General features: G+C 42.4%; 2 protein-coding genes across 3 annotated transcripts; one reads left to right on the top strand and one right to left on the bottom strand.

Annotated features, from left to right (window-relative positions):
• Positions 1-842: 842 nt before the first annotated feature.
• Positions 843-11,817, top strand: zc4h2 (zinc finger, C4H2 domain containing). Its single transcript, XM_034223286.1, has 5 exons — positions 843-1,054; positions 1,774-1,945; positions 2,154-2,326; positions 10,201-10,363; positions 11,075-11,817. The coding sequence occupies exons 1-5, from the start codon at positions 1,002-1,004 to the stop codon at positions 11,186-11,188; spliced, it is 675 nt and encodes a 224-aa protein (XP_034079177.1). The 5' UTR covers positions 843-1,001; the 3' UTR covers positions 11,189-11,817.
• On the bottom strand, positions 7,151-13,192 carry LOC117550762. Of its 2 annotated transcripts, none has more exons than XM_034223287.1 (3): positions 12,648-13,192; positions 12,390-12,542; positions 7,151-8,329 (listed from the first exon to the last, which is right to left on the bottom strand). In XM_034223287.1, the coding sequence occupies exons 1-3, from the start codon at positions 12,963-12,965 to the stop codon at positions 8,126-8,128; spliced, it is 675 nt and encodes a 224-aa protein (XP_034079178.1). In that variant the 5' UTR covers positions 12,966-13,192; the 3' UTR covers positions 7,151-8,125. The 2 variants fall into 2 exon arrangements, 1 of the variants encoding a protein (XP_034079178.1); XR_004569696.1 differs by having other exon boundaries at positions 7,154-8,329; positions 12,643-13,192.
• Positions 13,193-22,608: the final 9,416 nt, after the last annotated feature.

Below are 22,608 nucleotides of genomic sequence, written 5' to 3'. Positions count from 1 at the left end.
ATTAGCAGTCGGCATAACTCAGCCAGTACTGGTGTTCCAGTTGCAGCAAGGACGCACACACACTAATCCTCCTAGGTAATGTTTAAAGTAATGGCATACAGTTATTTTAGTGTGGCAGATGTGTTTTGTAAGCCTGTTGCCAGCTTCTTTTCAAGAGAGTGTTTCTGGTAACACGATCATGTATTACACTATAACTACTGTTATTTTATTGATGGGTTTCGTAACATTTGTTCATATTATGTTCAACTTTACCGTCATTCCACAGAAGGACTGGGACAATGAAATGCAGTAACCAGAAGTGAAAGAGAAGTAGTAACATGCAATGTTTGTTTGTTTGTAGCCTTTATTTAACCAGGTGAAAATCCCATTGATCAACAATCTCTTTTTCAAGGGAGACCTGCAGCACATTGGTATAATGTAAAGGTATAAGATTATGAGAGAAATAAAAAAGCTAAAGTATATTCACTATGTGTGTTTTAGAGGTTTGTAGTCGGTATAAATATAAAACATTATAGACCAGTACTGACACCTTTATAGATAACATGAATAAATATGATTACGCTATAGAAGATACAAATAGTTAGGACAGTTTGGATGTTGAATACTTCTTTCCTACATAATGGGTAAAGGAACAAGTAGAGAGAAATGTAGGATACTCTCCTTATTGTCCCTTAATTAATGATTATATTTCTGTTTTCAGTTTTCCTTCCTTGTTTGTCCCCTATTCAGGAGTCTGCATTTAGTATCATAACTTATTAAACGTTACCATAAATATGAATGTTCAATAAAGTTGTTTGAATCTTTGTGTAAATGAGGATTAAAAGGGAAGTGTCGCTCCTGGTGCCACCGTGCCACTCACCACACGTAGCCACGGTTTCACACTGCGGGCGCGGCCTCGTGTGCGCGCTCACGAAGGCTATTGTGTTTTTATCAACAAGGAGACCACCGTGGCCTTACGGGTAACTGAGCTGACCAGCTGAAAGAAAAGACACTGTACCACCATGGGGGACGAACAAGAAATAATGTGCAAGTTAGAAAACATCTTGGAAATACGGTAAGACTTGGCTGCGGAAGAAAGGGAATTGTTTCCATGTGTGTGACACGTCTTGAGAAACGTTATTTGAGCTGATGTTAGCCGGCCAAGAATGAGCCCGTTGGCTGCGCTTTTGTTACCGAGCTAGCTAATATTAGCCTGTCTGCTGAGAACCCTGTGTTTAATGGGTGTTTGCTATTCTACTTTTAGCTCGTTTCCAAACGGTTGGGAAGTTATAACCGTTACAGGGCAAACAAGTCAAAGATACAAATAAGCTGTACGTTAAGGTGCATTTTCGAACGACACATGTATACATATTCCAGATGTGTACCTGCCAGATGCGCAATGCTAATTATTTCGCTCGGTAAGCTAGCTACTTAGCTAGCAAGCTTATCTGCCTGTCACCATCTCACTGAATACCAGTCTGTTTGTTTGCACTAATTTCTTCTTTTCAGACACGCTTAGTAGCAGCGTAACATACGTGCATAATATTAATTCATGCACTTAATTCAGTAATTTGCCGCTGCATTATTTGATGATTTTGCTTAACAACAATGCATTGCGTCTATTAAGTTATTTATTATTTTAAACACATTTATATAAATTCACGACAGAAGGAAATACATTCGTACTGTTTTAGATCTTGCTGTTTTTTTTACTGAATTAAAACTTCTCTTTATTTTATCTGTAAGGGAAATAACCTGACAGCTGGTGTCCTTTGTCTGTGCTACTGTCTGCAGGAACAAGACTGTGCAGATGCAGAAGATCAAGTCTCGTCTTAAGGTTGAGTTTGAATCTCTGGAGTCGGAGGAGAAGCACCTGAAAGAGTACAAACAAGAGATGGACCTGCTTCTACAAGAGAAAATGGCACATGTGGAGGAGCTGCGGCTTATCCACGCAGATATCAATGTGGTGAGTGCTAGATTCACAGAAAAAGAGCTTTTGAAATCTCAGTTTGGATGAGTTAGCAACAGCAATGAGAGTATTGGTATTGGATGAGCAACACATGATAATTATATAGTGAATGTCATTTTAGTCCCTGTATTATTTCCAGAGGTACAACCTTGAAAAGCATACATGTTTTCTTCTTCTTTTGAAATACCCAATCCTGTCCTCTCAGATGGAAAGCACCATCAAGCAGTCGGAGAATGACCTGAATAAACTGCTAGAAACAACACGCCGCCTGCATGATGAGTACAAACCCCTGAAGGAGCATGTTGATGCCCTCAGGATGACTTTAGGTCTACACAGACTCCCGAACCTGAACGAAGAGGAGGAGAAGCTCTCCCTGGAGTTAGTATATACACACACACACACACACACACACACACACACATGCACACGCGAGGTAGTTCACTTATGCGGCTTTCACACCAGCGCTTTTCCCTTATAGCTCCGAGCGGGAGCTTTTCTGGTTCAGCTCCGGTTTCCCTTTTCTGCTCCCGCTCTGTTCACACCGCCCAGAGCTGCCGCTGCTGCGTCATGACGTCACCGTTTACGTGCCTGCTTCATAAAATCCAAACCGCGCGGAAATCCCTCACATCGACAACAACAACAATGGCCGATTGAAGCGCTGTTCGCTTTGGTTATCCTCTTACGAAACGAAATGGAAGGCATCGGACGACTTTACAAGGGACGACTTTACTTGGAACTTTACAAACATCACATGCAAGCATGTTGTTGTTGTTCAGAAGGCTGATCCCGCCCATGCCCATGAAACTAAACCCACCTCCCCTGAACATGGGTCGACTGTCATGCCTGCCTACAAGCAGTAGTGCTTATAAACACACTTTATAAAGTCAGGCAACACTAACCAGGCTTCGTGTGATTCTGTTTATTTGTAGCCTACCTTACTTTGACCATCCGTTCACTGTTATTGATCATTGTGGAGAGAGGCAGACGTGTTGTTTTGTATTATAGCAGCTATCAGATGGAATCAATACATGGGCTGCACAGGTTGTCATGTCCGACTATCACAAGTAGAATCATAATAAAAATACGCCGGTAAAATGTGCCTGTAGAAAACGGTTTATGCCACAATAGGATAGCAATAGCAAGTAGTCAGTTTAGCTTCGGTTGCTATGCTAACATCACCCATTTTATACCAGAGACACTTTCATAACAGCGTTGTGATACCAAACGGCGTCAATTCAGACTGACACACATTCACTTAGGCTAAGGGGAACTGGGGATATGTATCAGCTGCTTGTGTGAGTCGGACAGTGAATACTTTAGAGCGGCCGCAGCAGTGTGAGCTAACCGGGAGCTAACGGAGGAGAATAAACTCCCGTAGAAGAGCAGCCAACACTGCAGCGGTCGGTAAATGCTGCAGAAACACATTAATAAACAATGAACCACGGCACTCTGGAGCAAAGTATAAGGTTGGAGAAGTCGTTATTCAATTTAATCTGGCTTCGTGTGATTAAAAGCAACACGATCATCGACCCGACGCAGTTCCCCGTTGTTGTGAGCGCCGTAACGCCGTTGGGGAGCAAATCAGCGATGTAAACGATGACGTCATGACGCAGCAGCGGCAGCACCAGTCGGGTGCTGGGCGGTGTGAACAGAGCGGGAGCAGAAAAGGGAAACCGGAGCTGAACCAGAAAAGCTCTAGCTCGGAGCTAGAAAGGGAAAAGCGCTGGTGTGAAAGCCGCATGAGAGGCGGCGCCTCTGCGGTGTGAACAGGAAAAAACGGTACTTTTCAGGCTCCAGCTCCGAGCTGGAGCTGAAAACGCGTTGGTGTGAAAGGGGCATTAAATTATTTGGTACAGCTGTTGCTTTATACAGTTAACAGTGCGTTGACATCCATGTGTTACCTTTAGGTCCCATACAATGTTCTTCTTGATTCAGTTATTTAAAAGCCAAATGGTAACACATACTTTGAATCGAAAAACATCTCCAAACTTGTCGACACATGAAACATAACTTTTGCAACATTTGCATATCAGGCATATTGAAGTAGCATGTTTTTAGAATGTGATTGCAGCAATTTAAGATATTTCAGTGTTTCACAACACATTGTTAGAAAACAACTGATGCTATGTAAAAGCATACACAAGTTGTTTATGTGCTATGCATGGCAAAATGATTGAACATGTAAGGGCGTAGTGATTTACACAAGTAAATACAAAAAAATAAGTAAATACAAAAAAGTTTTTGTCTATTTCAAAGTAGTATAACTTTGAAATAGATAAAAATAGTGGTCCAAGAATTATGCCTTTTTAGTACACCACATGTAACCAATAAAACCATTAACAGAATGTCTAAGAGACCCACTATAGTGCAGTCCTTTCAATGTGCACACATTGCTCAAATCTATTATTAACAATGTTTTGGTTAACAAGATTTATGACAATAGTTTACTACTCACACACATTTGTTGCTAGCAGCTATCAAATAGGCCTATATGAAATCATGCGCAACATTTTTGATGCCTTGGCGCCAGCGCAGTTTGTGGCCGGTTGAAATATTTCTTTCAGTCTGTCCCATTTATCGTGAATACAATCTCAGAACGCTTTGAGGGAATTTCTTCAAATCTGACACTTTTGTCCAATTGCAGTAAAGACAATTTCACACAAATGATCAATTGGATAACATGTGGAAAGCGATGACATTTAGGCAGACATGGATGTCGAAGCCGTTATTCTTTGTTTTTTTGGGAAGGGGTTTCGTGGTTGTACACAAGCCTGAACACGCAACCAGAGGACAGTTGGTAAACTGTCTGGTTGGTAATTAATTATTTGAATAGTTAGGGAAATGTGGTTGATGTGATGTCCTCAGGCTAGAAAACAGTCTCACATTTGAGATGAATCCGTTTACAGAGCAAAATAACCCTAAAGTTACTCCCAAGAAGGAACTTGACTATCATCTAGAAAAAGAAGGAGAGGAAAACCTAGATCAGATGTCATTAGATTTAGCTAAGAACGTAAGCAGTGTTTGGCTGTCAATACATTAGAAGTCAAGGTGTAGTTCTAGGAGAACGATTTGATAATATAAAAACATATATTTAAATAAAACAATTGATAGTGTTTTGTGAACGTTTAAAGGCCATATTAACATACATTTTTGAGGACAGTCACAACAAATTACATGAAACAAGAGTACAATCTCAATATACATTAAATTCAGTGAATACACAATTCTGTATAAATATCCCTTTGATTCATTATCTTTATTAAAATTACCAATAATCACATTTTCCAGCCTGTATTACTTAAAAAGCAGGGAATCTTGCCTTTTTACTCCTTAAAGTTCAAATGCTCTTTGCCCACAGTATTGCAACAGTGTGCTCTAACAGGGTGTCCGGCCGCGGGGTCTTAAAGTATTAAAAGTTGATAAATCAATTTAGCGAAAATTAAGGCTATTAAAAAGTATTAAACGGCATTTTCCAAGGTATTACATTTTGTAGCTTGTTTTCAATAAGTATATCAATTGTCCAAAGAGGTTGTATTCTAAAGTCTGCCTGAATGTAATCATTGCGTAGGTGTGTAGTGTGATTCTGTGTAGTTTATTTATGGCATCCCGTTGGATTTGCCGTCATCTGAACAGGACATCGCACGCTCACTGCTTGATAGCGCGCGCAGGTCCGTTTATGCCGGTTGTTAAACAACATCGTTATGGGGAAATGCAAGTTTGCGTCAAATGGTTGGAAGATAAGGAGGAAGGACAATCAATACTGTATATAGTCAATGTGAGGTAAAGTGTGTCGCCAATGTAACCGGTTAGAACTCAAAGTGGCGACGAGGTCTTAAAATGTATGGAAAGGGTCTTAAAGTGTATTAAATTTGACTTCAGGATTCCTGCATATACCCTGTCTAAACAAGTAATCGCAAACATGATTATAAATAGCAACATGTATAGCTTTACTGATAGTTGTTTTAGGTGGTACCATTGGATATGATTCAGATTATGGCAGAGAGGTTGTTTATTAGCCGGTTTATTAGTGTGACTAAAGACTTTGAGGATATCTGATGACAGGGAGTTTTAGGCCATGAGGCCGTGGGGTGACTCTTCTAGAAGACAATTTCTGGATCAGATGGTAAGATCAGATTTCTTACAGGTCAAGGACAAATTGCCAGTCCATTCCTTTCGCCACCAGAGATATATGGTTTTTGGTCATGATGAGAAGCCTAATCATAGGACACCGTGGGCTAGAGGAGTTTTTCTTTCTTTCATGTTGCCATTAAATAAATATTCTTTGAGTGGGAGTTTATCTTCTGATCATCAGTTGTCTGTAGAACCTGTACAATTTGTCTAATATTAATATTATTATTATTTATTCTGCAAAGTTGAGCAGGCTTTCATGGCCCCAATGTACGCGATTGACAGCCAGATATTTGGATCATCTCAAATGACTGGGACATCGCTGTGTCTCCATTTGCTTACTTCTACTTAGAGTTGCTATGTTACTCAGATGGTGCAATCAAAAAATGTAGTGCGACGTGCTAAACACATCAAACTATAGCTGCTATGTAACAGAAGTGACCAGCTGCCATTGCGGTTGCTCCGGTCAACACCTTACTCGCTTTTTTTTAACCTTTCGATAAATGTACCATTGGCCCCCACCTCCTCTTTTTGTGGCCCTCAGATTAATTTATAAACAACATAATTAATAACAAAACAAAAATCTGTGATGCGTTTGTGTGTATTGTGTTTGTTTCCCGGGGAAACACTCACAAGAAACACCGGCTGTTGTTATGCCTGCTGTGACATTAAGTTACCGCTTGTAATTATGCCGTTACAAGTTTCAAAGTTGTATTTATTACATTACAAGTCAGACGCTTTTATCCAAAGCGACTGACATACTCAATACTGTGGGCAATCCCCACAGGAGCAATTTGGGGTGTCTTGCCCAGGGACACAACGACATGCTGACTACAGTGGGGTTTGAACCTGTGACCCCCTGATCCGAACACCAACGCACCACACGCCTCCCATTCCCCTTATTGTGGAATAAGGGGAATGCAGAGACAGGCTACAAGTGTCTTAGGTTCAAGTTAGACAACTAATGTCTGGGTTAGTGTTCATGACTTCATGTTTATGTCATCTTAATGGTTCATCTCAATGCACACACATTTTCCGTGCTTTCCAATAGTTTTATTCCACTGTTAATAACCTGTTCAATACAAACATGACACTTGTAAAAATTAAATAACATTTCTGTGAACTGATATTTGTTTAGTGAGCTTATTAACCCCCTGGTGGCCAGTACACACATTATGTGGCCCCCACCACCATCCAAGTTGCCCATCCCTGTACTAGTCTCAAACAGAAGCCATTCTTAATTGTTGTTGGGTTCATTTAGCACTCTATAATTATTTGTTACCACAAACGGTAACACTACTAGCTAATTCACACAATGCGCAATTGTCAAATGTCATGGCAGTAGAGAGAGAATCCAAATGAAGACACTGCCATTGCTTGTTTTGCAAGCGTCTTTTATTAATGCGTAAACAGTAGCAACAGCAGTCTCAACTGCAAATATCTACAAACCCCGGCCCATGGTTATCAGAAGCTGGCCTTAAAAACTCCCAATGTTCTAACTTACTTTGTACTCACAAGTTGTTAGTGTCTTGATGGTATCGCAGAGGGAACTTGAATCATGTACGGCTCTTTATTGACAGGTCTTGTAGCCTTTTTTAGAAAATTAAGTCCAACATAATTTTCCCTCCACTTGTGTCGATTCAGTTTCCCAGAAACTGGTGAGCAGTAAATCCACTGTGAAGCTTCAGAAATTCCCCAAAACTCTGCACGCACATCAAGGGGGGCTGACGCAAAACAACAGTCTGACTTCCTTAAACTGAGGATGATATTAAGACTGGAGAGTTTATTTATTTATCTAGTACATTTACAAATTGGACTATTTGTAATGGGACCAACAACCATGTCTGTTTTTTGTTGTACGTTAGGACTGATGTAGAATATTCGTTTTTATATGAAAGTTTGTTTTCTCAACCAACAGCCCAAAATATATTCCCTGTTTTCCCACAATGAATTGGCCAGATGTTTAATTACCACCTTTCTCACAGGTGAGGCTGTCAGTTTAGTTCCTTACTGTGGTAAATTATAATTTTTGTTATGCACTGCAAATCCTTATTTTCTTTCCAAATGAAGAGGGTACGTTGTGAGGAAGTGTACGCGGGCTGGCCCACTGCTGCTCTGCTCGCCGACAGCATTGTTTGCAGGCCGGCTGCTCAGTTGGCCTTGTTTCCTGTGTGAAAGCTCAGACAATGATTTCCTGCGACCAGGTGTTAGTCTTCTCTCTTTTCCTTTTGGTAGTATGCTCTTTACGTCCTCCTGAATGTACAAGTTAGAAGGTAGAAGTTAGAAAGCTCTGCCTTATCGCTATTCTTCTTCTGTGCTCTGACAGAACTCATCACAGAAAGTGATTTTGATGTCGGGCACATTTCTGGTGCCAGATAAGTAGGGATGTCCCGGTTCAATCTCAAACATCAGTATCGGGTCGATCAAGGCATTTTCTAACTGATTGGTATCTGCTTCATTCAGCTATCCAGCCTGATCCAATCCTTTGTTTTACGTCACACAGCTGTTTTCACTTTTGAAGCTTTAAACAAACAGCATACACCATAAAATCGTCTAAAAGCATAATGACTTTTACTGACCTCATCTACATGCACGCATTTATTTTCAACTCTGTGTAAAAATCTTTTGTTACTTTCTTGTTTGAAAGTTACATGAAGAAAGGCAAAGCCAATTAGAAGAATTAAATCGTTAATCTTCCCCAAAAGATTTACAGCCGATACAAATATACACTCAACATAACACAGTTCATTCAGGTTACTAAGGCAGAGGTTGCAACAAGAACAACGGACACTGTATGGCACTTTTTGGAGGGAGAGATTCCGGAAAGTTTAAGGAGAAGGTTTGCTATTCGGTTTTATACTTTATTTTGTAATAAATGAAGGAACACCTTGGATGCCGGATTTTCTTGGGGCAATATACAGCTATAAGTCAAGCGGGATGATTTGAATGAGTTAATGTACTAAAAGTGTGCCCTGTGCAGCAGTATTATAAACAAATAGAAGCATTGGATATGGACTTGAAATCAGTAGATACTATCAGTGGCTAAGAAACTTGATTTGCAAATCCCTGTAAATAACCGTTATAGTGCCTACTGTAATTATGTCAGCTGTGATAAAGTACTTTTTCGAAAAGGTGTCACTTTCTTGCAGGGTTTTAAACACATTTTTAGATACTCTCTGAAAGTGACGTGCAAAAGGAAGTCATTAGTCTCCTGAAAATGGCTAATGAATGATTACATTTTACCACTCAAAATATTACCTTTGATTTTTCCCCCCCCAACTTAAATCATGGATAGGATACTAAATACATTTGCACACATCTTGTGTCCATATCTTTCTGTTTTGGTGGTCATGCCACACCGTGCACGTGCATGCATGCGCGAGTCATGGTGAGATATCTGGATTGGTTGCTTTTTCTTTGCACAGCATGAAAGAAAGGCCAAATGAATGGGCTGTGATTTTAGTTTTTTTTAAGCAGAGGTTGAGTTCAATAATTTGTACGACCCTCGGAGGATGTTGCTGTAAATAATAATAAAAACCCTTGATTTATAACTTAACATCTCTGTCTCCTATTGATCTGAGTATATTATAAAGAATAGCAGTTAATTGAAGCATTATAGCACAGGCCTTTGTCAGATGGTATATTACGCTGTTTTTTTTCTGCTTCGAATAGTTCTCTCTTTTTTCACCATACCTGTGTTTGCATCACTGAGTAAATATAATGGCGTGTTAATGCTCTACTCTTATCACAAAGCTTTTTGGAGAGAAACCCGAGAGCAGTAAAGAAATGGGTTATCACTCTTTTTATTTCTGAAAATGGGCCAGTCAGTCATAAAGTTCAAGGCTGAATTTCTTTCCCAGCCCTCGGCACTCACGGACACACACGCAAGCAGACAAACTGCTCACAACCACTATACTTTTCCCCTAGAGTTGTACATATAAAGATGATATGTGAGATTGAGCATAATGTTCTCCAATTTCAGTCTACTTTTCTATTTGCCCCTCCACATCTCCTGATACACAGCACAGATGGGATAATCTCAACTGCGATATGAGCCTCTGGTGACAGAGGCTCTAAATAAGAATCACAGCTAACCCGGTTTCGCTCTCTCTCTCTCTGAACAGTTACTTTGAGAAGCAGAAAGCAGAGTGGCAGAAGGAGCCGCACGAGCCCGCCATCCCAGAATCCCTCGCCGCCGCTGCAGCAGCAGCACAGCAGCTTCAGGTCTCCAGGAAGCAAGATGCACGCCAGACGGCCACCTTCAGACAGCAACCCCCCCCCATGAAGGTAACACCCCTACTGAAAAACTAAAATGGCTGCAACTGTGAAAGAAGTCACTTTTTCAAGTTTGATATTGAAAAACACTATCAATGTTCTATATGTAACTGTTCTTAGTTGTACAATATATATATTAAGAAAATTACCATACTAAAATATGACCAATCAAGACGAATCACATGACTGTCCACAGGGTAGGTCTCAAGGCCACCAGTGGTTTCATGACATCTCTAAAAACACACTGCAAGACATTCAAACAGGCGTGGTTTTTGATAAATTGATCAAGCATTGTGTATTTTAATAGTTGCTTTCTCAAAATCTCACGACTGACAGCCGCTCTCCAGGCACACAGATGCAATGCATTGTGGGGCAGTAGAAATGGTGCAGTTAGCTAAGTAGAAGACATCATGGCATTTCTTGCATACAAAAAATCCACACACACTATTAAGTGTCAACCAACTAGATACATTATCCTTGTAAATTGTACGTTATTATGCAAAGTCATAGTTTACTATCTTAAATCGCTAATCAAGTTAGCTTTTTGACAATGAAAAGTGTCTGCACTATGCTCTGCACCTCGTAGTGAGTGAATCATACATTGTAATCACCTGAAGGCAGCTTTAGTCAGACGCCCAGAGCAACCACCTGACCAAGTGGTTTATCTCTTCAACACTGCAAGGACATAATAGGTCTTAATGTCTGTCCCCCCCCTCTCTCCAGGCTTGTTTGTCCTGCCACCAGCAGATTCATCGTAATGCCCCCATCTGTCCATTGTGCAAGGCCAAGAGCCGCTCCCGCAACCCAAAGAAGCCCAAGAGGAAGCCCGACGAGTAGATCCTACCCTACCTTCACCCTCAGTTTAACGGGATCTGGTCTGAAACACTGATCCAAGATCAGCCATGTACTTCACAATATATGACTGAAATAACAGATCTATGCTTCAGGGCAACTTCCACAAACAGTCCTCTCTTAAACAAGTCGTCTTAGTACCTTTTTCATAAACTGTCAACTGAGATTGATGGAGGATCTGGTGATGTCATTCTGTTTGTTTTAACTGTGCTTTGGATGTGTTTATATGTAATTGTATGACTTCTATAGTAGGTTTATTAACCCCTAACCATGTAGCTGCAATAATGCAAAAATGAAACTTGATAAAATGCAGACCTTTTTTCCCCATGTTGCCATTGTTCTTTGCCTTAGATATTGTACTGTATTTTCAAATTAGTTTTTGAATGCATGTGTGCTTCCATGGCTGTCTGTCTTGTATTTGTTTGTGCCGATGAAAATATTGAGTAGGCTTAATTAAAGTTAGATAAAACACAATGTTGTTTTAATGTTTACAGTGTTCAAGTGACAACCGGTGGGATAAGAAAAGAAAAAAACCCAGACTTATCCGCTCTGAAAAGTGTTGTGTGTTTAACTTTAATACAGTGATAAGAAAATAAATTGCTGTTTTGTATTAACCTTGTTACGATGTCCTCTTTTTTACACTCAAAACAAAGGCTAGACATTTGTTTCTGGTAGCGGTGTGAACGTAAACACAGCTGTAGCTGAGCAGTGAAGCCAAGGATCAGCATATGCATTAATGTTTTTCAGGAAAATGGGCGTGTTTATCCATCGTGTCAAATAAAGAGATAGGAATATGTTTTACTCCACTACAACATTGTCCCATCCATTGTATTAACACGGCGCCCATCATACTGCAGCTATCTGTCTGAAAAAGGACAGCGAGGTCTTGCTAAATGAGTTCCTGTAGCGTTTTTGTCAGGGTAACTCCTCACTTCATCTGTTGCCAGGGCAACTCCACGGTCCTTAGCCGTTGCTACGGCAACCACAGGTTGCTGTGACCCGCACATCACCACTTTAGTAGTTCCTTCCCAAATCCAGTGAGGGGCATTGAAGGGCTTTGGGAGACATTGCACACTCCTGTAACCTAAATAATTGTTTCAGTTTTGTGAATAATTCATATAGTCTGTCAAAGTGAAAAAGATATAAGTTGGCAGTTTTTGTTTCTAAGAGTTTGAGCAACACTTACTCCATAGCTCAAGTGTGTGTTTAGTCTGCCCGTCAGTGTTTGGAGCTTTAGTTGTGTCTTCTTCCTCCCGATAAAACTTCTCAAGGCCAGAGAAGCCCGTTCCTGCTCACACACTCTGCAGGCAGCCGGATCATGGAGCTCCACCTCTGCAGCCTGAAACACAAGATAAACATTCAAGAGGACAAAACTGAGCATTTTCCTATCGCGATAACACACCCCCAAGGCAAAAGTTAGTCATAGAGAGGGGAGTCACCTGACCCGTCTCATGTCTTCCTTGACAGTTTTGAGCCTTAACATTGAGAGTAGTTGAGGGGGGACGGTGTGGACTTCGGGACCTTGACTTTTGAGATATTTGGGGGAGGTTCGGTCTCTCCCTCGACACTCTGGGAGAGGGAGGTTACATTCCCCATCATCTCTAAACTGGTCCGCGGATACTTGTCTCCCACAGGCGGTCATCTCCCTTCCCCTGGCTCTTTTGTGTCTCCCCCTCTCCTCCGCAGAGAGCCAGGGGTGCTGCTGCTGGTTTCGGACACGAGCAGTCATTCTTCTGCACAGCGCTTCCCACTGCTCCTCCATTTTGAGAAAAATACAGAGCGCGGGAGTCACACCGTGACTTACGCTAACGTTATTATAGTGACGTAACTTTAGCGTGTTTGTGTAAACTACATTAAGCGTGTTTGTGTGGGGGGAGATAAACCCTATTACAAAATCGATAGCTTACCAATACCAGACATTTTGGTAAAATATTAACCCACTTGAACCAAAGGTCACTGCTCTCCCCTTTCACCAAGCGCCCTCTTCTTTTGCTGTTAGTTACAGCTGCACTTCCTGCCAACAGTGAACTACTAGCGCCACCTGCTGGCTAACGGAGGCATGTTTAAATCCATTAAATCCAATGCCTTTCATTTATTTGAAAATTATATTTATTGAGTGAAACCAGAGGATTTACCGGGAAAAATAAAGTGACAAGAATCACATTACAAGTACAAAATAATGTCTGATATAAAATAGGAATATGAGGAATATGAGGAAAATCCTTAGACTGTCATTTTTATATACATATTTATTGTTGTGCTATTATTTAAACCTCTTAATGTGTGTATATATTTGTACATATCTGTATGAGTATGTATTTATTTATATATATAAGTGGGTGTTCAGATGTATGTAGCCTACAGCATATATGGGCCATTCTACCGAATTGGACCAAAGTCAGGTTGGAAATGTTTTTACATTTTGTATGTTTTTTTCCCAAAACTGTGTCCATATATATTTTGTACCATATCTAAATTACACATATCTAGTCAAATAACCGTACATTTTTATATCATATTTTCAGACTGTATTGGAATGTTCTTCCTCTACCATAAATGGTCACTACCAAAACATAGTAAATACACTGTAAAAAAAAGTATTATATTAACCTGTTAAGATTGTTTTCCCTTCCCTTCTCTAAATAGTATTTTAACAAATATTTCTTGAGGGTTTTCACAATTAAATTAATAAAAGTGAATTTCTAATCAAATTTCAAAATTCATAAAAATCATAATGCAAACTTTCTTTGTAAAATGCATAATACTGATCATATTGATTCCAGAGTTGATGATTGTTGAAATTGAACATACATTAAACCAATCAGTATCATATCATTTTATTTGATAACTCAATATACTTTATTAACACATCCAGTGTTTCGGTAGTGACCACAGTATTTTGTTCTCAAGGTTGTATCATATTCCCTCAACCTTATTGCTTAATTTTAACTCATAACATGCCTTATGTTGAAGTGTGAATGTTTGAAGCTACTGACCCAGAATCAGCACCTTAGTAACAGGCTGAAATAGAGGGGAATGAGGCTAGAATGCATGATCTGTTTGGTATATTGAGCAAAACACTTCATAGACATGTTTTTTTATATATATCTGAGACCTATAATATATGCCTAACAATAGTATAATAAGAGACCTTCAAAGTAACACACTGATTTTCAGACTTTACAAAACATTTATTTCAAAATGGTGGGATTTACCTGCTTACCATTCCATTTAGTCAATTACCGAAATTTAACGAGGGGTTACGTATGTAACCCTTGTTATATAAGCACAGGCGGAGCCCTCTATACTGGACTCTATGGGTACTACCCTTTGATCATATCATGCAAGCATTCATCCACTGAGACTTCTATAACCGTAGCCGGCCCCGGGGCGGGCCTACCTGAATGCGTGCACAAGCCCACCATAACCATAAGGCGGGCACACCTCCCGTTCCCGTCATCCTACACTTCTCTTCAGCGAGTAGCATAGGACAGACAGAGCCCGAGTAGAGGGCTCCGCCTGTGCTTATATAACAAGGGTTACAATACATAACCCATCGTTATATTTCTCACGCGCTGTCGTCCAACAACACCGTTCAATCTCACTGTCCCTGACCGACTTTCTGGTTAGCAGCCGCTGCGCCTCACTCACCTCTCCCTCGGTCGTAACCGTGGAGAAGTCGGGGCTGCGGCTGACAGAGCACACTCTGAAGCGCTTACCTCGCGAAAAGTGTGCTCAGAAAACAGTGCTGAGGGCTCTCCCCCTCAGCAGTAGTAGCTGTATCGAAATTTCCAGGAGGGGCTGAAACTGCACTCATTTTCTGAGTCAGGAGCATTGAGGGGGTTAGAACTGCAGGCATTTCTGGGTCAGTAGACACAGACACAAGGCGTCTTGTGTTGATGATCGCCATCACCTCTGCCATGAAAGTGCTCAGAACCTCATGTGTAAGAAGTACTGGTCCTGTCTGAAGCAACATTGCATCCAGAATGCACCTGGCTACTCCGATGAGCCGCTCCCAGGAACCACGCATGTGGGAGGCATGAGGGGGGTTGAAAACCCAGAGCATCCTTTCTCCTGGAGGTACTTCCTGATTAATGTGTCGTCTGTGTTAATCCTTAACTCTTTTGAAGCCCCGACGAAGTTAGTCCCTCTGTCAGAGCGCAGGAGCTTTGCTGGACCACGAACAAAGAAACATCTTCTTAAGGCATTGATAAAACTGTCTGTTGACATGGATTCAATCAGTTCAATATGCACCACCCAGGTACATGCATGTGAAGAGCGAAGCCCAGCGGCTGACAGAGCACACTCTGAAGCGCTTACCTCGCGAAAAGTGTGCTCGGAAAACAGTGCAGAGGGCTCTCCCCCTCCGCCCATAGGCGGACGGAGAGAGTCCTCAGTCTGTATGGGCTCACTATGCATCACCTCTCCCGGGTCCCTAAGGAGCATGGGGAGAGCGCAATGCCCCATGTTTTTTATTTTTTATTTTATTTTATTATATGTACTTGTTTGTCTACCCTCCCTCATACTGTAAAGCGTCTTTGAGTTGTGATAAGCGCTATATAAATAAAATGTATTATTATTATTATGTCCCACACTCAGACACGCTTACCCCGTGAAGAGTGTGTGTATGGACTATAATGTGGAGGGCTCTCCTCTCCTGCCCTAAAGCAGGGGGAAAGAGTCCTCCAGCCCTGTAGCCACCGGGGCCCGGAAAAAACGTAACCGCATTACGCCCGGGGAAGGGGTCAGATGCCCACTGACCCACAGCCCCCCTCCCTCCTCACCAGTCCTGTGTTGCCCCAGCAAGCACAGACGATGAAAAGGAGCCAGACATGTCCAAGAGATACAACTTTATGAAGGGGCATGGCGTTGACCAAGACACCACCGTGCATATGTCCTCCACACTCACGCCGTTAAATATGGCTGTTGACACAGCCACAGCCCGTGTAGCGTGTGCACGGACCCCCGTGGGGAAGGCTCTCCCCGCCTGTCCGTGGCATGTGCAATGCACTCCCAGAGCCAGCCTGCCAGGCGTTTCTTGGACAGGGCTTTCCCGGTCACCCCGCCCCCGAAGCACACAAACAGCTTTTCAGTGCGTCTAAGGGCAGCCGTGCGCTCCTCATAACACGCTAGCGCACGCACCGGGCAGAGGATAGACCCTCCAGAAAAACGCGGGCAAAAATCCTTGATTATGCGGGCTAAAATCCTTGATTATGCGGGCTAAAATCCTTGATTATGCGATCAAACATGCAGGGTTTTATGTGATTTTATGCGGTGAAATTGCGGGAAGTTATGAAATATGCGGAAAGTTGCGAAATATGCTAAATATGCGGAAAAAATAAATATTGGAATGTCTTATTTATTTATTCTCTCTCACACACAACCTGCCGCTAACGTTAAACCCCTTTACTATACAATTAAACACATTCAATGTTTATTTATTGTAAAAGCAATTGGGCTATTTTAATCACACTCTCTCTCTCACGCAGACACACACACTTCTCCGCCTCATTCTGTTTTCATTTCATTTCATGTTCGTTATCTGACCAGCTTCAATCTTGTAGGCTTCTCACCTCGTTTCTTGTAGCCCTCGAAAGGGTTTTGGAGGTTGATGCCTCTGTGAACGTGAGTTGTTTGGCTTTCTTGTCCGCAGCAGCAGAAAGCATTTTCGAATGTTTGAATGAATCAAAGTGGGTCGTCACCGTCGATGTTCTCTTAATAAAATTGTTATCCAACTGTGTGTTGGAGCATAAGACTTATGCTCCATGAGACTTATGCTCCAACACACAGTTGCACGGGGTGCAGAATAGTTTCCCCCAGTGGCGGTTCTAGAACATTTTACATGTGGGGGCAAAGGGGAGGCAAGAGGTCATGCCAGGGTGGCATAGGAGGGCGGACAGTACGTGGTATTTTACACTGTATATAACCTATTTATTGTTAATTCATGCCCTAACACAAGTGTTCTTAATGCACAAGAGAAACAAGGTGTTCAGACAAATAATCGGGTGCCCTTTGAGTCCCCCAAGCTTACCTCAACCATTTTAAATGAAAGGAAACTACAAAATGTATTTTAAAGCAATGAATTAATCGAACAGGTTGTTTTGCATTACAATGTAAAATTAAATATATATTTTGTTTTAGACAGACACAAAAATTGGTTGTCTTAGACAGACATATTTGCATGTCCTCACTAAGCATTATTACATATTAATTTAATATTAAACAAATCAAAATGGCCAATTATCCAAAAATGTTGCTGCTAATATAATCATATGCTTGTCAACTTTAACTGATCAAAAATCAATTCTGAAAAAATACTTGAATTATCTATGAAATTGCAATATTGTCCCTCAGTTTGTTTCAACCCCGTCACGCCATACCATTTACCCTCCTATTAAAATAATGGATCAGTCCATGTGTGATCTGCATGGAGGGAATTACATCACAAAAGTGTCAGTTTCTTCTCTTACCTATATTTCAGTTTTTGTATTTTCAGATTAAGATTGACAAGCTCAACATTTAAACTCTGTTATATGAATTAATAATAGTAAATAATTGTTTATTACAAAAATAAACAATAGTTTTGCAAAATATTACAATGTTGTAATGTCCTTGACTTCCATGTGGTGCCATATCTTAGCTAAACAAGGTCTCATGCCTACTTTTTGTCAAAAACTTCAACCCTGTTACATTTTTTCAAGGAAATTCCTAGTAATTATTTATATTTTGTGCCTGAGGTGGGAACATGTAAGTAGTCCACTACCAGATGTTATGACCAAACATTTTGGTTTCATTTTTCAAAGATATAAAGACCCAAAAGGCACCTGATTCAGAGAATACTCAGAATTCTGCAAACTGTAAGTACTTAATTATAATTAAGTACACAAATGACATCACCCATCTCTTCAGAGAGGGTGACCAGCAACACATTTCAATCAATATTTGTCAATACTAACAGCTGCTAGATTGTGCTGCTGTAATGGAATATGTAAGGAGAATAAGAACATACCATGTGGTCCAGCTGGAGTTTCATCTGCCTCCTGATCCCTGCCTCTGGCCCTCTTTCTGATACTTCATCTTTATTCCTCACATATATTTCTTCTTCTTCACTAATGTCTTCATCTCCTCCTCTTCCTCCTGCTCTGACCCTCCTGGTCTCTTCATCTCCTCCTCTTCCTCCTGCTCTGACCCTCCTGGTCTCTTCATCTCTCTTTTCCTCTTTCTGTTCATCCTGATCACTTCTCATATGTCTTTTTGCTGTTGTTGAATCACTCCTATACTCTGGCCTGCAAGAGTCTACTTGTGAAAAGCACTGGTACAAATGCTTGTATAACTTTACACGTTAGGGCCATGTAGCCTAGCTAATATGTAGCATATCATAAATATAACATCAGAAAGTATTGATCAAGCGCACACAGGCAGCTTTGTTTGGATCCAGTTTTTACGATAAAGGATGTATCCTGGTTTCATTGATCTGGCCTCATGACTGTGATGTGTAGTTTACGTGGATTTAATAGTAGGCTACCGCGTAGTTTAGCAAAGTGATCGATCTCCCAGCTAACGCTGTCTGCGTAGTATTTTGTAACGTAACGCCCCAAACAGCGCCCGTCTGTTAAACGCTATCGATTCAAACTAAAGCGTTTTATTAATATTTAGTTTCAAGCTCTCGTCTTTAGTAAAAACAAAACTAGTGGAAAGGGAAATGCTCCAAGGGGAAGCTGATCCATAGGTGCTGGGACAGCTCGCTCCCTCTCTGCAGCGGTGTGAGCCGCGGGCTGTGTGACCTCCGCTCCGCAGTTTAATGCAGGGCCGTAGCTGCGTTTTTAACGGGCCTAAAATGATATTTAAAATGATTCACTTTTAACTAATGTAATGCTTGTTTTGTTGCTTGAGAAGCTTGTGGAAATAGTCTAGGTTTGTTTTAGTACAGTTTTAGGGAAACAAAAGTTAGGGGGGCAGCTGGGGGGGCAAGGCTCTACAGTGGGGGGGCAGCTGCCCCCCCTTTCCCCCCGTAGATCCGCCCCTGGTTTCCCCCCACTTTCGTGCAAGACATCGGGTTACTGCTTTGCCCGGTCTTTAGCAGAAATGTTCGTCGGTAAATGAGATGAATTCGATTTTTTCATCTTGGTGTTTTCTCTCACGTTCACTCTACGGTGTTGTTTACCTTCTGTGATGCGCGAGCTGATGACGTCATCGTCATCATCATCATCATCATCATCATCATCATCATCATCATCATCATCATTGTAAGAGAATATTTTAATCTGATCTGTTTATAGAGTTTCCTATAGTTTCTTAGATTCTGTGATACTGCAAACATGTGTTTGACTTATCAGTCAAAGACTCCTCTGTAAGTTGAGGTCACAGGTCAAACGCTTCTCCTATATCCGTGGGGGAGGGTTGAGGCTTGTCTGCATCTCTTTGAGACAAGTAGACTATTGTCTCCCATCTGCTATTAATTAGGTAAACGCGGGCTTCTGTGGCCCCGCCTCTCCTCATGTTGAGGCGTGTTGGGTCGATTCTGGGGCAGAGATCATGATGGTGGAGCACGGGACAGTGTGAAACTAAGGGATCTCCCCGGCCGTATTAATGTACTGTGATCAATAAAACTCTCAGTGCTTTGGCTAATGACGGTTCCAGACTCCTTCATTCTACCTCAACATTGCAACAACAGAAGTTTATCTTCACAATCATCATCATCATCATCATCATCATCATCATCATCATCATCATCATCATCATCATCATCATCATCATCATCATCATCATCATCATCATCATCATCATCATCATCATCACCTCACGTCAAGACGAGTTCACTTTTTTTTCTTCTCAACTTTGTGTGGAAAAATGCGGGGATAATGCGGCCTTTTGATAAATATGCGGCCTTTTAAAAATCTGCACCATTTTGCTGATTATGCGGTAAATTCTGCGATTGCAGAATCGCGTTTTTCTGGAGGGTCTAAGAGGAGGTGCAATTTAGGCCCCAGCCCCACGAGGACTCATATGGCAAAACGCATAGGATTAACGCAATCGCAAAAAAGCTTCCGTCCACACGCAATATTCACCGGATAGTGTCTGTCCACACGAGACAGCTCCGTTTAGCTCCGACCGCTGGAGAAGCTGCAGTACATATTCAGGAGCCTGTACGTGGCGCTGTAACTTCCTCCACAAAAGCAGCGAAGAAGCATGGTTGTCATGGTTGCCCTTCTGTTTATTCTCCGCGGTGGGGCCGAGGGAACCGGGCAGAGTTTGTCGCCAGTCAACAGGGGCGGACTGGGGGGAAAAAGTGGCCCAGGAATTTTTTTTTTTAAATGTTGAAGTTAAATGCATCAATCTGGTGCACTTTGACAGCAAAATTAGGGACTAAATCTATGGCAGTCAGTAGGGGCTTGGACTGTGAGCCGTAGGGTCGCCGGTTCAAGTCCCCGACCAGACCTACATTTGGAGTGTGGACTTATTGGAGAGGTCCCAGTTCACCTCCTGCCCTGCCGTGGTGCCCTTAAGCAAGGCACCGGACATCCCCCTTCTCCCCTCACTCCCATTGCTCCCCGGGCGCTGTACAATAGCTGCCCACTGCTCCTGTCCTAGTAGACTCCTATACTAGGATGGGTTAAAAGCAGAGAACACATTTCATTGTGTGTGCTGTGTGCTCTGCATGTGTGACCATTAAAGAGGGTTCCATCCCTCCCAATTCTTCTTCTTCTTCTTCTTCTTCTTCTTCTTCTTCTTCTTCTTCTTCTTCTTCTTCTTCTTCTGGTGCATGCTGGGAGATTTTGAGGTGCGACAGAAAGAGAAGATCGAGACTTTTTTCGTTATATTTTCCGTTTATTTTGGTGTAATGGGTGTTAATTTAATATAGTTTATCGGTGGTGGTTTGATTTGCTTTACTTTTCGGGCTTTTTGGTGGTGTTTTTGGGGTGTTTTGTGGGCTTCTCCTGCCGGTGTCTCGCCGGCCGGCGTCTGACGCCATGGTAAATGGAGAGTTTGCCAAACTCACGAGGAAGCACGGCATTAAAATATCAGCCGGCTTCCCATGCACTGTGGAGGAGATCGGGCTGGCTGTGGGAGAGAAGGTCGGGCACGGCAGCATTAAGTCCCTGGCGCGGATGAACAGCGCGGTGGTGATCTTTCTGGATCAGGTGGAGAAGGTGAACCGCGTCATCGAGACGGGCATCGTGGTGAGAGAAATGTTTGTACAAGTACAGCCGCTGATGCTTCCCGCAACCAAAGTTGTACTGTCTAATGTCCCTCCCTTCATAACTGATGAGTTCCTCAGTAGAGAACTGTCCAGACACGGGAAACTTGTTTCTCCCGTAAAAAAGATGCTGTCTGGATGTAAGTCTCAGTTACTGAAACACGTAGTGTCTCACCGCAGACAAGTGTATATGATACTGAACAATCGGAATGCGGAGCTTAACCTCCGTTTTTACGTTAAAGTAGATGATTATGACTATGTGATTTTTGCAACATCATCAGTTATGAAGTGTTTTGGTTGCGGGGAGGAGGGGCACACCATGAATGCCTGTCCGAGGCAAGGGGATCCGGCTCCGCCTGGTCCGGATGACCCGCAGGCTGGGCCGTCCAACGCGCCAGCGGCGGGGTCGTCCACCGCTGCGCCGGGGCCACCCGCGGCCGCGCCGGGACTGTCCGTTGCGCCGAGGCCGCCCGTGGCTGCGCCGAGGCGGACTGCCGCGCCGGCGGCCGGTGCGCCGGTTGTAATGGAGCAGCAGGTGGCTGCTGCTGAGGGAGGGGTGTCACTCACGGTGGCGGCCGCTAACGCGGCCGCTACGGTGGTGAAGGGCCCCCCTCCGGAGGCGGCCGCTGCTGCTGACGGCAACGCTGCTCCTGAGCAGTCGGCGGTGGCGCGCGATGTGCCGTCTCGGACGCGGAGCGGGCGAGGGCGCGCTGTACAGCGCGTTCCTGCTGCTGTGCCCGGCTTGCGGTGCGGTGGTGTTGCACAGGGTGTGGGTGATTATGTCCAGGAAAATGAGGTGGTGGTTTTGTGTGAAGCAGAAGAAAAGGGGGATGGGAGAAAAAAAGATAAAAAAACAAATACAAATGGTGAAAAAAACCCTGGAATAATCAATGAACCACAAGGTGATTTGGTAAAAGAAAATGTAGGGACAGGTGAAGTCAGTAAAACACAGGAGGAGGATATAGATAGGGAAACACATTTGGACAATACAAGAGAGGAGAAGAAAACATGGGGTGAGCAGATGGAGGTTGCTGATATGGAGGAAGAGGAGGTCGCAACAGAAATGATAAATAAAAAAAAGACTGCTACTAAACGCAGGAGAAATAAAAAGGATGAATCAACCGTTGCAAAAAGCAGTAAAGTAGTGAGTGAGGGATAGGAAGAAAGAGAGCAAGAACAGGCGGATGAGAGTTGGGATGATTGTGTG

The sequence above is a fragment of the Gymnodraco acuticeps genome, unplaced genomic scaffold, assembly GCF_902827175.1.
Source record: "Gymnodraco acuticeps unplaced genomic scaffold, fGymAcu1.1, whole genome shotgun sequence".
Lineage (NCBI taxonomy): Eukaryota > Metazoa > Chordata > Actinopteri > Perciformes > Bathydraconidae > Gymnodraco > Gymnodraco acuticeps.
Note: the sequence above shows the minus strand (reverse complement) of the source record. Positions and strands in the feature narration are given on the sequence as shown.